The following is a 15677-nucleotide window of genomic DNA, read 5'->3' as shown; positions in this document are numbered from 1 at the left end:
AACAGGTGTCTTTGTGCACTGCAGGACTTGTTAGCACGTCGAACACCCACTGCTCCCAGACATTAGTAATAGATGGCTGATAGCGTTTACAAAGCAAATCAGTCAAAATACCCTGAAACGCGCAGTGTGATACACACTGGGTCCTCTGCAAAACTGCCCCTCACAGTTCCTCGACTTAGCTGCCGACTTCACGCTTGCTTTCGCACTGAACAGGTGTTTTTGTGCACTGCAGCACTAGTAAATTGCACATCGAGCACCCGCTGCTCCCAGACGGTGGATGGTGGATAGCGTATACTAGGCAAATCAATCAAAAGAGTCTGAAACATGCAGTGTGATACACACAGGGTCCTCTGCAGGCACTAGCACTAATCTCAGGTTTCTCCAATTCGAACCCTGGAGTATTGACATTTTCTTTCAAAGCCCTCCATTCAATTATAGTGTAATCTGACCTGGAGTCCACTAACATGGGAACATGGGAACTGTTTTGCCAATCACTAACACTACTGTATGCAGTGTATTCCCATTCCACTCTTAAGGACCTACAACACTTACTGGAAAGGCCACCTCAACCCCCTCTTCTCATCCATACCTTTTCCACTTTTGGCACCCAACAACTCTCTCACCACAACCCTTGGGATGTTTTCACAGCACCTTGCAAAGTGCCCTTTCTTGTAACATTTTCTACGTTATGCTTTATGGGCTTGACAGGCTAAAGAATGTGCTAGATGTAGCCATCTTCTGTAGTGGAAGCTTCTTTTCACACCCTCTCTCTGCCCCTTTTTCTTAGGACCTGCCATAGTTCTGCATATTTGTTTCTTTTTCCTCACACCCTTCCCAGAGCTCATCTCCATCGTTGTTTCACACTTCATACTTCTTTTCGGCTCCTTCACTACACTTCTGTTCAATCTCCATAACTGCAGCCCATTCCCTCCTTTCACTCTTAACTTCCCTCTTTTTGAACTCCTTTATATTTTGCATCACATGTTCAATTTTCTTAGATCTTTCGAGTACCTTGAGGAAAATGGGATCACCCTCACTCCATAGTTCTTTCCTAATCTTTCGTCCCCTTACCCTGAGCAAGAACTGATCATGGACATGCTCATTGTAATTGTGTCCAAACCCACACTTGGTTGTCTATCACAAAATCTTCCACCCCCTCTTTTCCTGTTCATGATTTTCAACGTAATAACGTTGTGATATAGAATTGGACCTCTTTTCATGGGGAAGTTCCAACTTCTTTGTTGTTGTTATTTTGATTTTATGAAGTGTAAACGTTTGGCCAAAGGCATCTTGGCACTATAGAAAGTCACAACAAAGGTGAAACACCAAATACAGCAGTGAGGTGAGGCTAGCATTCGTTAGATCTGTAATGCATATCGGGAACGGCTGAATAAGAATGTTTTCAGCTTCTCACTAAATTACACATGATTAGTCTCTTTGTGAAGAGTTAGGGGTAGTATGTGTCCCGACGTTTAGTGGCCTGTACCGTGAAGGCTCTGCCTCCCTCACTTATCTTCCTACAATAAGGGGTGTGGACTAAGCTTTCAGTTGCTGATGTTAAGGTACATCTCGGTATGTACCATTTAAACTTAGATGATAATAGCGAATCAGAGGAAGAGTTTAGACTTTTAAAAACAAGACACAAGCTTTTAAATATTATTGCCGGGCAGGGGTAGTGTGGTCTGAACGTTTGAATTTCATCAAAATTCGAGGTGCTATATGTTGGATTCTATGGATACAACTCGGAGAGAAAGCTTGAAGGCCCAGGTAGATGTTACTGTTAAAATCCAGTCTTGCGTTCCTCACCCTTACCTGGTGGGAGAAGGTGAGGTGGGCCATCATGTGTTTACATTTCCTAATAAAGAAGAAGAATGATTTAGTCACAGACCCCACTTGTTTACTTAGGGTTAGTTCCTTATGAATGAATATACCTAAGTTCCTGGCCTCTTGCTTTAGGTTCTGGGCATTGGCCAAAGTTCCCAGGCCCAAAGGCAGTGTGAAAGGGCGATGGATTGGTGTTGACAACCAAAGTTTCTGTTTTATCAGGGTAGATTTTTGGTATGTTTGTATCAGTCCAATCTTTAATTGCAGCAAGGCAAGTTCTAACATTGTTATTCCATGCTGTGTTTGATGTTTCTAAGTCTAGAATGATCTGAGTGTCCTCCACATAATTATGAAATATTACAAAGCTAGCTATAAGATCCATCAAAGGGCATAAGTACAGAATAAACAGTAGAGCGGACTGGGCAGAGCCCTGCAGAACGCCACAGTACGCAGCATATTGAAGGGATGAGAAGGTATCTAGGCGTACTTGTTGAAACCTGTTACTTAAGAATTTGTTTATCCATGCAGCAACCGTATCATGTAATCCATTATCTGTCAGCCTTGATACTAGAATTTGCTGGTCTATTGTATCAAAGGCTTATGGAGAAGTCTAAGAGTATGACAACACCAAGCTTTTTTCGAATCAATTTTTAGCCTAAAGTTGTCAATAATAGCCGTGGTTATCAACTCTATGCTACGCGATGGTCTGAAGCCATGTTGGGCTGGATGGAGTATTTTAGAGTTTTCTACAAAATTTTGTAACTGACCAGTAGCCACTCCTTCGATTTGTTTTGCAAGGAAAGAGAGCTGAGCCATAGGTTGATAGTTGCCAGGATCTTTGAGTTCCAGGCCAGTTTTTTTCAGAAGGTGCTTAATGATGGCTAGTTTCCATTTATCTGGAAAACTACAGTCGCCAAAGAGGAGTTCAATACATTTAAAGTTTCAGACAGAAAATGGGAACTGAGAGTTCTTTACAGAGTTTCATATGCATTTAGGGTCTCCCCAGCGCTTGCCCCTTCCGCACCCTCATTGCTGTGTCCTCTCAATGTCAGCAAGCTTTGGAGAATCTGTCTGCCCTCGAATCCTCTGCATTGCATTAATAGGACCCTATTCATTTTTGTACTGCACGTTGGCCCATATATGACAAGCATGTAGTCTTCGTAGTCTTCCTTCAATGTCTCCCATTTTTTTGTTGGTTCTACTGATGTTGGTAGGGACTGTGGCAGGAGATTACTTATCCAGTCTTGCTTATAAATAACCACTGAGAATTCTCATATGGGCTTGATCCAATGTAGGGAGTCTTCCTGCCTTAAATCCCTTTCAGGCTTTGTTTATGCAATGAGACTCCCCATGCGGACAGTACAGTCAGATACTTCACAGTCAATTACTTCCCTATCGACAATGTTGGCATGCAACCTTTCTCAATCGATGTTGTTCTTCTATATCTGTAGAACGACGTAGGGTGCTTTATTCCATTCCATGGTGCTCTGTACTCCATAGTCCACTGAAACCTCAATTCATTCCATTCAGTCAATGTTCTGCCACTCCTTCTCGCCAGCAGGTGGAATTGGCTCCCGTGGGACAAGGCCTGGCTGCTGTGCCACCCAGGATGGTGGGTGACATGCAAGCGGCCCCTCTGCACACTTGGATCCCTTGGAAGGTCAACAGCTCATGCATCCCCAAAACGACAGCTTCAATACTTATCGCCCGGTACCTCTCACTGACCTTAGCTCCACTCTTGGCAACAGAACACAGGCAGTCTGCCTGCAGGTCCTGTCAGAACAGGAATGAAAGACGAGCCTCAAGTGCACTCACTGGGGGCCTAACTGATTGCTGAGCACTCATCGCCACAATTTTTGTGTTTAATGCGCCCAGATGCCCCAGGACCCGGAGCGCAATACAATACAAATAAAATAAATACAAATAAATACAAATTAATAGGAAACACTCATACACCGATCGGGTCTCATTAAAGTAATACATTTATTCAGTGACACCTTCCTCAAGTAGGACATCAGGAAAGAGATGGCCAGGAGCTAGGGCCTACATGGCCTGTCCTCCAACTGCCCTTCCGGCCTCACTCCTTTCCAAGTTCCACACTAGTGTTCTGCCCTAAGCATGTATATATTGACAAGGCATATGGACACATGATAACTAGACATAACACAATACACTTGGAATAACAAGCAAGCAATAAAATTCCTCACAATATCCCATCACAAGGACATATCAGAAGATCCACAATTGCTCGATTCTCATTTGAAACAAAGTTCCTGCTTAAAAAGGAAAAGAGTGAACAATAAACCAAAGATTGCATGTGTACAGTAGCTGGTGGACCTACCGATGTAAAAAAGCGCCACATGGGATATCCCCACTCTTGGTTTTGCACTCTATGTGCCTCATTACACGGAAGGCGGTAAGGGTTAACGGTCACCGGTAATGGTACCGGTGACCGTTAACCCTTACCGCCTTACTACGAGGTCCCTTTGCGGGTAGGTACTTTAACGCCTGCTGTTTAGCAGGCGTTAAAAACCAACCCGCAAAGGGACCAGGGTGCTAATTACGGTACCGCAATTTGCGGCACCGTAATTAGCGCCTTCCCCATTCCCATAGAGCCCTATGGGGCAAAAATGGGAATGGGAAAGGGCAATGGGGGAAGGGGGAATTACCGCCCCGCCAACCTTGGAATAGGGCGGTAATTCCCCTTTCCACCAAGGCGGTGCCGGTATTTTACCGGCATGGACCAAGGTGCTGATAGCACCTTGGTCCTCTGCCTACCGTGTAATGAGACCCTATATCTGGATCCGGGCTGGCTTCTCTATATCAGTCTTTAACGTTTGTCCTGTGGTCATTTCTGTGCTCTAGCCCTTGAACCGTCTCTTGGCTCAATGGGATTACCAATAAAGATCTCAGAGCAAATAACCGGACAGACTCAAAGAATATGGCAAAGTACTACTTAATTCTCAATTTAATAAAGCAGGGCAAACTGGCAGCCAATCAGACTGATGCTTACACACTCAAACACAAACTTGAGAACACAGAGATTTTATAAGCCAATATGTGTCATCTATGATGTCATCCTACGTGGCAAACTGTAAAACATATTGACGGGAGGGATTGGTTAGGGGAACATATCTACATATAGAATACATAGGGGTTAGTACACCATTGGCTACCTCCTATCTTTACGCCATGCCTCAAACTGGCTCTAAATACATATAGTACTGATTATAGCAGACAAAATGGCAGTGGATTGGTCTATGCAACATTGTATAGCAGGTTACCCCATAAACCCACTAATTGGTTGTCATTCCCACCCAACCTTGGACTTTCGGCTCGGCCAGCAGCACATAAGCAAAACGTAACCCAGGCGCTTGAGTCACGACAGATTACTCCCCACTTTCCCAATTAGTCCATCATCTCTCATCAGTCCGACCATGAGCCAAGCTTTCCTGCCTGTAGTTGACCTTGTAGCTTGCTCTCTGTTCTGGGACATCCAAGGGAGTGTAAGCACATCACTATCTTCATCCACAGATTAATGAATAGCCCTTATTTTCGACTTCTAAATCACATGTGAAGAGACCACAAATGTGTCCATTTCGACCTCTTATTTACTGCTATTTGATTCAATTATGCTGGGTGTCATTGCTCCTCTTGGCCTCTAGAGACTTGCTCACTCTATCTTGTACAGACTTCATACATTATTAATTGTCCAATACTTGGCTCTTGCACAGTGGTGGACCGGGAACCAAAATAGGCCCTGGAAATAATTCTAAAAGTGGCCCCATGTTACACATTTTCAGCACGCCCAGCCCTTTCCCTATGAGAAAATGTGGAAATAAAATAGGTTGCCACACAAAAGAGGTGCCTGGTGTGCAGAGGCCTACTGGGAAATCTCATGTTCCCTACAGGCCAGTTCACCCCTGCTCTTGCAAATGTTTCTTCTTCTTTAATTTAAAAACAATATGTCTCACGTCCATGGCTCATCCTTCTGTCTCCCTTTGTGCCTTGCAGCTTTTCTTTAAAAAGTAGCATCCTTGATCCCAGGCCAGCATAGACTCCTCTTCGTTTTGCACACAAATCTGTTTTCCAGCATCTCCTGACTCTGCAACCCTGGTCTGTCTCTGAGTTAGCTGAATTAAGTCTTAGCATGAGCCGGCATCCATCTTCCAATTATGGCCGTCCTAGCCACGTTGTATATTCCTCTATAGCAAGCTTCTGTTTGTCTTGTCTACCTTGTGCTGCTGCGTATTTGAACTTATTGGTCAGCAAGTTTCTTCATCTTCTTTTGTATACATGATTACTCTTTTATTTCGTACATGTTTCTCTTATCACTTCAGTTACATCATCACTCTTAAGTATTTTCATATTGTTTCAGTATATCTTCACACATCTTCTTCATGACATCACTCTGCCTTCATCAGATTTCGCTCAGTGCTCCATGATGTCCAATGGTGCATGCTGACATCCTTCCACACAATATCCTTCCCATCTCTGTGCGAGGATACATTTGATACTGTTGTCTGAGTGCATATCGTCTCTCATACACTCAATGCGGTTTAAGGACAATACATGGAGTTCCATAAAGGGCTCTTCTCCTACTGTTCCAATATGACAGCGGTGAGGGGCGGGAGTTAGGGAAAATACATCCACCTGCTCCTGTACACTACCAAACCCTTGTTTTGGAACTGAGTGGATGGGTCTAATCTAAGTGGAATGAATGTCTGGAGTCCACTGTCCAAACCCTAGCTCGGGATATCTGCGTTGTCGCACCCTAGAGGCATCATTCAGTTAACTCAGAGTATTTAAATTGCTCAGGAACACATTTTTGGCTGTGGTAATTTTCTTCAAAGGATTTGTTCCTCTCCTGGATTCTATATGTGTAGTTCTAACATTCTCATACCAGAGCAAGAAGACCTTGTGCATCCATCCACCCCCTTTCCCTGGGGTCACCTTCCGAGGTAGTAGGCAGGATTCCCCCTCTCCCCACCCACCTGGGCACTTTTCATGATGCAGGCTTCCCCAGCACCCTCCACCAAATAAGATCACCATCCTTGACTTCATCAGATTCTCAAGACCTTGAATACCTTCCAGCCTCAGGGCTCACCCAGGTAGCAATGTTTCACTTTCTCTCCAACGCTGGTGGATTCCATCACTCAAATTAGGGTCTGGGCTATAACCCTCTGTAGGCTAATCAGACTGTTTATTCTCAGTAGTCTCCGGCTCGGCCAGCTTCTCGATAATAGCCTCCACCAGGCCCTTTTCACCTCATTATCTCAGCATTCTCATAGGCTCGACTAATTGGCTTAGCCATGTCAGAGAAAAGCAGGCCCACAATTCAAACAGAGGAGGTTTGTTTATTGGTTTGCAAGTTAAGGAATGCAGCATCCTGCCCATAGTGAATCCCATGTAACTAACCTGCCCCACCTCCCAGACCTGTTACCTTTATTGCCCTATTGCAGAGATCCCTGCATCTGTGAATTCTGCTTGCAACAGGAAGCAACGAATTCACAGCCCTGTGTGAGAAGCATGCTCAGATGCAGTGCCTGCATTACATGAATATTTTTCTGGTAGCAATGCTAGACTCACTTTATAAGACTGCGAATGGTTTCCAGCTTAGGGTTCATTTTGGGAATGTTCATTGTCCATAATGAGTACAACACTGTGCTTGTTAAAATAGCCACAACATGTGCTGCTAAGAAGATGGTACCAAATGGATGACCCAGAATGCTCCCCAATGCAGAGACAGGCCATTCGATAAGATATATACTCTGTAATTAAATTCATGTGGTATTTGGCCTAAATTGATATCCAATATTGCCCCACTGCGGACTCGTGCACACGATACCTTAGGATGTGAAGAGTTGTGGGGATGGGTGATAACCATGCGCTGCCTTGTTCTTGCTCTCTCATGAATAACATGTGGTTAAACATCATCCTAACAGGCGGTGTTGGTCATAAGCCCCATGAAGGTTTTAATGTACAGCGTAAATGATAATATAGACTGGATATCTTGTGCTAAGTTTATCATTTATAAAAAAACAACAACACAAATATAAAAGAAACATTTGTCTCTGAAACACTTTTTTTTTTACTTTGCTCAATAGGAGGTCATTGCGTATTATTCTGAGTACTCATTGGACGAAAGGATGCGAAGTCACATGGCGCTGGATTGGATCATGAAGGAGCGAGATGCACCTGGGATTATTTCTCAAGAGCTGCAAGTGTCGCTGAGAGAGATGGAGGAAGCTCGGAAGGCTGGGCGAGAGCTGCGCTTTTACAAAGAGAAGAAGGAGATCTTGAGTCTGGCACTAAGCCAGACCTACCGTGATTGTCTAGACTCTGCACGAGACGGCGATCAAATGAGCCTGACTCTGAATGGTTATCACTAGACGAGCACAGCCACCATAGCCCGGACTATCTGGGAAGCCAAGCAGGTCAATATTCTTGCTTGAGCTTTCCTGGGCACATCCAAAAAAGTCTTGGTGGGGGATGTTAATGCTCGGCAACCATTATGGCTTTGAGGAACATCTGCTACCCGCAACCCGCACCACAACTATTGTCTGACATTTTATAAGAAGCTCAAAATACAGTATGACTGTAGACTGCAACCAAACCCTTAACGTTTCCAAAGTACAGCAAGACATTCGGGTGATGTCTTCATAATGCAGGGATGCTTAATATCATTCAGCATGTTCTTTTATGCTATCATTCCATTATTGTGACATCATTGAAATGTAAATGCCCTGTCTCATTGTATGCTTCTTAACACAAGGTTTAGCTAATAATTATTCCTAGAGGTGCACATGTACTTAGGAGCTCATTTTTAATAATTGAGTAAATTGCATGGGGGGGGAGTTGTGACGTTTGCACTCACATGAAAAAGAGTCCCTTCCATGCAATTGTAATCAATTGTACTACAAAGTGCAAATAAGTGTGCAAACAGGCAAAAACACCTTTACACCTCTTTGCACTTCATAGTGCAACAATGTAAATGCAGCCTGCCACGTGACATGGCAGCCAGCATTCACAATTGATTCCGATCTAATCCGCCTGCTTTTAGCATGTGCTACAAACAGGCAGATTCCATAGGAATCCAATGCATTTGTGCAAGAAGGAAAATGTCATGCTGGCGCTGCGAAGGGGGGTAGGCGGTAATTGCGAATCCATAAACTGCCCCAGTTCCACCAGCAAAATAATGAGTGTCCTGGACTGGTATCTAAGGCATAAAACAACGTGTTTACATTTTATGGCTTTCTTTTATGCCTCAGAAACCTCTCCAGGTACTTAGAAAAGTAGGTCCTTTGTGGTTTGCTGAGGAAAACACAGTTTGACCAAGTAGGAAGCTGGTATTAGAACGCAAGTGTGCAAGTTTCACTAAGCTGGGCGGCTATTCTGTCTGAAGAAGATTATTTTCTTTCATTCTAAACTGCAGTACAGCAACAGACACCTTCCTCATCCGCAATCTAGAGCATGTTTCACAGACACTCCACCTTCTGGTAGCTTTGCAAGATTCTAGCTAATTCACCAACCTGCTCACTTCTGATATTGACTTGCCTTAACATGTTCCTTCAACATGGCATGGGGGTAGGCACAATCCCCTCGCCCCCAGTCATCTGGTGGAACCATGGGATTCTTCTATTAACTACTTAGCTACCGAGGCCACCTACAACCATTAAGACTTTGCACAACTGTACCCAGAAAAATGTCATAAGTTGGAAACAACCTATGAGAGAACTCAGTATCACTGGGCACATCTTCAACTGAAACATGCCAACACAACGCAACACAAAACAATCCCGTGTGACAAGGTAACTGTTCAAAGGGATGCAGACATTCATTTACCCACAATGTACCACATCCTCAAACACAAAAAACGAGGCCTAGCCTCCCTCTTCATCCAAGTTGTGCTGGGAATTAGGACATAAATATCCCCAAAGTAACCAGGGCTCTGACGGCCCCCTCAAAAGCCAACATGCAGGAAAACATAGTAACTCGATCCCCATTCTCAGACAAATACAACACAGATGCCAGCATGTTGATTAAGAGCCTAAGGCTAGGCACAAGACTCAGGTTACCGCTGTCCAGCAGCCATTGCATCTCTGAGGTACAAGACTCAGGTTACCGCTGTCCAGCAGCCATTGCATCTCTGAGGCACAAGACTCAGGTTACCGCTGTCCAGCAGCCATTGCATCTCTGAGGCACAAGACTCAGGTTACCGCTGTCCAGCAGCCATTGCATCTCTGAGGCACAAGACTCAGGTTACCGCTGTCCAGCAGCCATTGCATCTCTGCATTTATCAACAGACTGTTAAAATCCCACATGGTCACACCACTTCCAAGAATGACTTCCTCATTGTGGCGCTCCAGTGGAACGGTAATAATTGGCACTGTGCAACTCTAGGCATGCACGGAATCCAACACTATACTGGCCACATACCAGTCGTGATGCTTCAACGCCACAGACAATAAACTGCACTGATGCCGGTATGGAAATACCTAAAGGAACCAAGGCTCCATGAAAATGTTGCTCACATGGAACCCATATGCAGTTTCTGATAAAGTAACACATGTCAACCTTCTATACTGCCTACATATGGCCAAGGTATCTCCTCCCACACTCAAGTGGTCTATGTTCTTGTCAGACTGTGCGCAAAGTGTTTGATTATGAAACCTACTGTCCAAATCCAATGTCAATGACTACGGGGTATTTCAGGATTATCTGTCCATACCGTCAACATTTATATAAAACGATTAATGAACCTAATAGGCAAACTTCAAATCTTTTGCCATTCCCACGATGATGACATTCAAATCTAATTCGGGGGTCACGGGTCAACAAGACAGATTTGTGATTGTATCAAACAGCCTGAAAGCCATAAAGAAGTGAATGGGGCAAACAGTCTTGAGCTTAATTGTTCTGAAACTAAAATCCTAGTGCCTCTCCAAATCAAAGAAATAGGACCTCATTATGAGTCCGACGGTAATTGTGCCGGTAAAACCGTCAGGTAGCAGCCGGACCCGTAATGATTTACCGGCGCCTGACTTGCCGGAAAGACCGGGGCATTACAACCCTGGCAGTCTGGTAAATCAGGCGCCGGTAATTGTTAATCCCCATTCCCATTTGAGTCCCATAGGACTCAAATGGGAATGGGGATCACGGAAGCACCAGCACCATTAATAAGAGTAGGAAGCTCAGTGTGCCTTAAGTACTTCGATTTCCAAGGATAGGTCCCTTGTATCATACACCTGTTTGCCAAATATTAATATCTGTGGTCATTGATATGTTCCCAAAATGTTCTTTGATTTGATAAAAGTCAGGATGGAACCCACATTGGTGTTATTTGTCCCCTTTCTTAAAGGGAGGGGTATTTTGAAAGAGTACAATAGGAGTGTACTAAACTTTCCATTTTGGAATGATAACCTTTTTATAAGAAAATAATTTATATGGTCAGTCTAGGTTTTGGTATTGTGCTTTGCTCAGTATGACAAATATAGCATTTCTGTTATGACTTAAATATATCCTGGAAGTTATTAGAAATCAAAATTCTACATTTTGTGAAATAGCCAGGTTATAATGTTAGTGCAATTAAATAATGTCCATCTTTTGAATAAGTGCTTAAAAAAAAGATGCACCCACAGAAATGATATGAACTAAGACGGCTCTTAAAAGAAACACAACCTCCAACCCGACTAATGGTAAACAATGCCTTTCTGCACCACCAGTCACCATTGATTCTCTAAACATCTCGGTCCTGAGCCTACCTTCCATCTAAACCTTTTGCCTCGCCACCGCCAGGTGGCGCATCCCGCAAGTCCTTGGAGTACCTTTTCAGTCATGTGGGTACCTCTTAAGAGACACTGCATAGGAGATCATTCGGAGTTGTGCACATCCTTGACGTCCATGCTACAAACATCAGTGCCTTATCACGCTTCGCAACATGTGCATTGGAACAGGTCGCGATTGCAGGTCTGCCGTTCTGAAACTCACTTTTGGGAAGTTTATTTTATTCAGCAAAGTTCATAAGGTATGCAAAATCGTTAAATCCACGAAAGAAATAGAATACAAGTAATTGATAAAGACAATTAATATTAACATCCCGACGTATCCTCATTTTGTATAAAATGATTTTGTATACAATGCCTAAATAGAAGGAAGCCCCTATAATTGAAAGAATGTATCACTTAAGAAGTTCAGAGTGCCTGGAGACTGCCCTTGGGTGGTAGCGGTGCGCAGTACTAATCAACATAACATAACTAATGATAGCCCCTTTGCTTTCTAATTATGTGTTATTTTACCCTTCCAATCCCATAGTTTCGGGGCTTCAGCGCCTCCCCGTCTAGATAGTAAGATGGTGCGGGCAACTGAGGTCCTTTATACCATCTGGTCCAAGGTCTACTTTTGAAGTGCTGAAGCTCCCTGGTTCTCAAACTCCCTCCCTCCCCATCAGTCCACTTACCGCTTTCCAAAACAGCCTGATTTTGGGCAGGTCAAGAGCATGTATCCCGAGGTACCGTCTTGGTGATTTAATCTCCAATGCCGGTTTTGCTACGGGGAACATCCTTGAGATGTGCTTGGGAGAGCAGTATAGACGGAAAATTGAGAAAAATGTAATCCTCTATAAGTTAGCTCTTGAAGGGATGGAATGGGATTTAATATAACGTTTTCTATCATCCTTAGCATCAAACTCCACCCCATTGCCTGCACGCCAGGCCTCTCGAATGTTTGCGTTATCCGCAACATCGAACTCCAAAGAATCTGATAGCCCTCCGATCTACTACTGGGGTTACCACCCTAAAATGCACATGCGGACAGTGATGACGGAATCTCTTGTTTGTCCTTTTATCTTATAAAAAGAATATAGTTGTAAATACCCAAAGAGGAAACCCCTGTAATCCCTGGTATAACATTCTTTCATCGACGGGTACAATATTGTGGGTTTTTTACGAGTACATTTTACCGAAAAAACACATCGAAATACATAGGGGTGGGGGGTTGGAAAAGTATATGTAAGGGGTGGGGGGTCGGGAATAGGTAAAAGAAACAATAGGGGGTGGGGGTGTTGGGGAGGAACCCCCCAAAAATAAAAATAAATACATTTCGATGAGTTTTTTCAGTAAAACATACTCGTAGAAAGAAATATCAAAATTTCACCTGTTGATGAAATGACATAGACCCGTAATCCCCATCTGCCCCCCACCAGCTCTTCATTAAACGGTTTGTGCTTATTTATATAAGTCTCTGCGCCATTTAGGTCCTGCCAACTGAAAACTCTTAGGCAGTTGGAGTTACTCCAAAAGGGAGTTTCCATCATTATCACCGGAGCTTTCACTTTCCATCTTACTCTGCTCCAAGTAGGGACATGTTCATTGATTAGCCATGTCTCAACCCATGCCCTGGGACTAACAGAAGCATGACTAAAGAACAGCATCTGCCTTACAAAAGTGTGAACCAAGGTGAGGTGATATGATATGATAGTTTATTTATATAGCGCCTATACACAATTTATTACAAAGAGCTTCACGACAAGGGAGGGAACAAGGGAAAATGCAAAACTTTCTTACAGGCCATGAACAACAAGAATGTGAAATTAACTATCGTACTTGCCGTAGCGACATTTCAGATAGAGCAAGTGCTAAGACACAGATAGGAAGGAAATGGGAACAGACAGACGACTACCGAACTAGGCCTGATGACATTTCTGGTAGAGCCAAAGAGTTACACAGGGTGAGGGAGAGGGGAGGACAAAGGAGGGAGAGGAACAAAACAAGCGACTATCGCACTAGGCCTGGCGACATTTCTGGTAGAGCCAGAGAGTTACACGAGGTGAGGGAGAGGGCAGGAGAAAGGAGGGAGAGGAACAAAACAAGCGACTATAGTACTAGGCCTGACAACATTTCAGATAGTGCTGGAGGGGGAGAGGGGATAACAAGTAAGGGGGGAGAGGAGACAAACATTTGTTACTATCATACTAGGCCCAGGGACAAGTCTGATAGAGTATGTGCACAGAAAAAGTAGGGGATGGGGGAGGAGAGCGAGAGAACGGGAAGGGAGAGGAGAAGAGAATAGAATAAAAACAGTGAAAAGAGCAGTGACGCAGAGGGGAGGGTGAAAACACTTTCAAACTGCAATGTTCAGCCAGTGGGTCTGTATCACTGTTCTCATCTGAGGCTGTTCCTGGTATGGGCATTGTGGGAGAAGTGCAAGCCTTTTTCTCCCTTGAATGGCCCTCAAGCCACCAAACCATTAAGTAGCTCCTCCCACATGTTCCTGCTCTTTTCTGAGCTTGTCCAATGAAGATTTTAAAAGCACATAGAGATGGTTTTCTGTCATGGAGATATTGCAACATTTGCTCGCCTAACATGGAAGCACTTACCAAACAAAGAAAAATCGAAAGAACTCTTGTTAGGTGAATACCTGATGCTCAAATGCAATCCTTCCCTAAATATTATACATATACTCCCAGAGTTGTTGTTTATTTCACAGAACGTCAACCTCAAAAGGAAAGCACTTACAAATGTATAAAACACAGGTACCAACCTTGAAGCTGTATTTCTGTGAGGTTCTAAGACATCTGAAATTCAAAACTGCAGTGTTCAGCCAGTGGGTCTGCATCACTGTTCTCATCTGAGGCTGTTCCTGGTATGGGCATTGTGGAAGAAGTGTCTGCCTGTTTATCCCTTGAATGGCCCTAAAGGCACCAAACCATTAAGTAGCTCCTCCCACATGAAGGGAGTCCTCATATAAACTCATGTAATCTTGGCAGACATCCAGGCATTGCACAGCAAGGACTCTCCTTTCTCACCCCACATTGCTGTGGATACCTGATACCGCCCGGGTTCAGCTCCCCGTGCACTTAATGTGCATCTTTAATGCCAGGACCAAAGCATCCCGATGAGTGAATCGTGCTATGTGCATGACATGAAGTGGTAGGAAAGTTGATTCTGCCCATGGAATGGAATGCTAACTCAACACGTCTCAATGCTCACCCTCCCAGAAACAAAGAAGCCATCTCTCCTGGCAGCAACGCTCAGATTGGATCTCCGGAGGCTGAGGAGATGGCCTTCTCTGGCCGCTCTATCTCCTTCTTCGAGATGTGCCTTGGAGAATCTTTCACAACCTTCCACTCCCCTAGGCCTCCAATGTGGGCTGAAGGATTTACGTGCAGCATATGTTGACATATAACCGACCCTCAGAGCGATGCCGTGCATCGTACTTGGTCTGGCAACTGAATTGGTCATTAAGACCGCTCTGCAGGGCTGTATGGCTGGTAACGGGCTGGAGCCCGGGTTAAAGGCCTGAGTATAGCATGGATGTTTAAGAAGGGCTATCAGTGCAGTCCATTCCTAGATGGTGACAGGCAGGTGTTTATCTCCAATAGTACCCGCAGGATGCGACGGCTAATGCTACGGATAAAATACCCTTTGCTCATAGGTCAAGCTATAGCAGTCCCGGAGCAAATAGGAAGGAAGCCGGGAGAGGAAATACACGTTTAAAAAAAAAAATTCTGGTTTTAGAAAAAGCCTGCAGGCAGCCAGTGCAACAGCAGTCATTGCTCAGAACTTGGGACTGTGCCACTAGATAAAGACTTCATTCTGGGAAACCTGTGGTTGCTGCACCCATCGCGAATGCTAATTGGCAATACCACAAATATGATAGACTTTATCCAACTCAATGGCAATCCCCCAAAGCAACACAAACATGCAATCTAAAAGTAGCACAACAGTATACATAGTGTGTTTTTGATGGAGAGAAGCCACTTTCCTCGTTCAATTGTGACACCATTTTGGAATAATAAATTCAGCACTTGGAGGGCATTCAAGTGCAGTGAGATGTTCTTTATATCGTCTCCA

General features: G+C 44.1%; 1 protein-coding gene across 1 annotated transcript in view; it reads left to right on the top strand.

The window, feature by feature from the left end:
* Positions 1-12811, top strand: part of LIX1 (limb and CNS expressed 1) — an 889780-nt gene extending 876969 nt beyond the window's left edge. The window contains exon 6 of the mRNA XM_069625450.1: positions 7932-12811. Within this exon, the coding sequence (XP_069481551.1) occupies positions 7932-8216 (285 nt within the window). The 3' untranslated portion in view covers positions 8217-12811. The remainder of the gene's footprint in view (positions 1-7931) is intronic.
* Positions 12812-15677: the final 2866 nt, after the last annotated feature.

This window comes from Ambystoma mexicanum, chromosome 6p (assembly GCF_040938575.1).
Source record: "Ambystoma mexicanum isolate Mex_15411 chromosome 6p, UKY_AmexF1_1, whole genome shotgun sequence".
NCBI classification, from domain to species: Eukaryota; Metazoa; Chordata; class Amphibia; order Caudata; family Ambystomatidae; genus Ambystoma; species Ambystoma mexicanum.
Note: the sequence above shows the minus strand (reverse complement) of the source record. Positions and strands in the feature narration are given on the sequence as shown.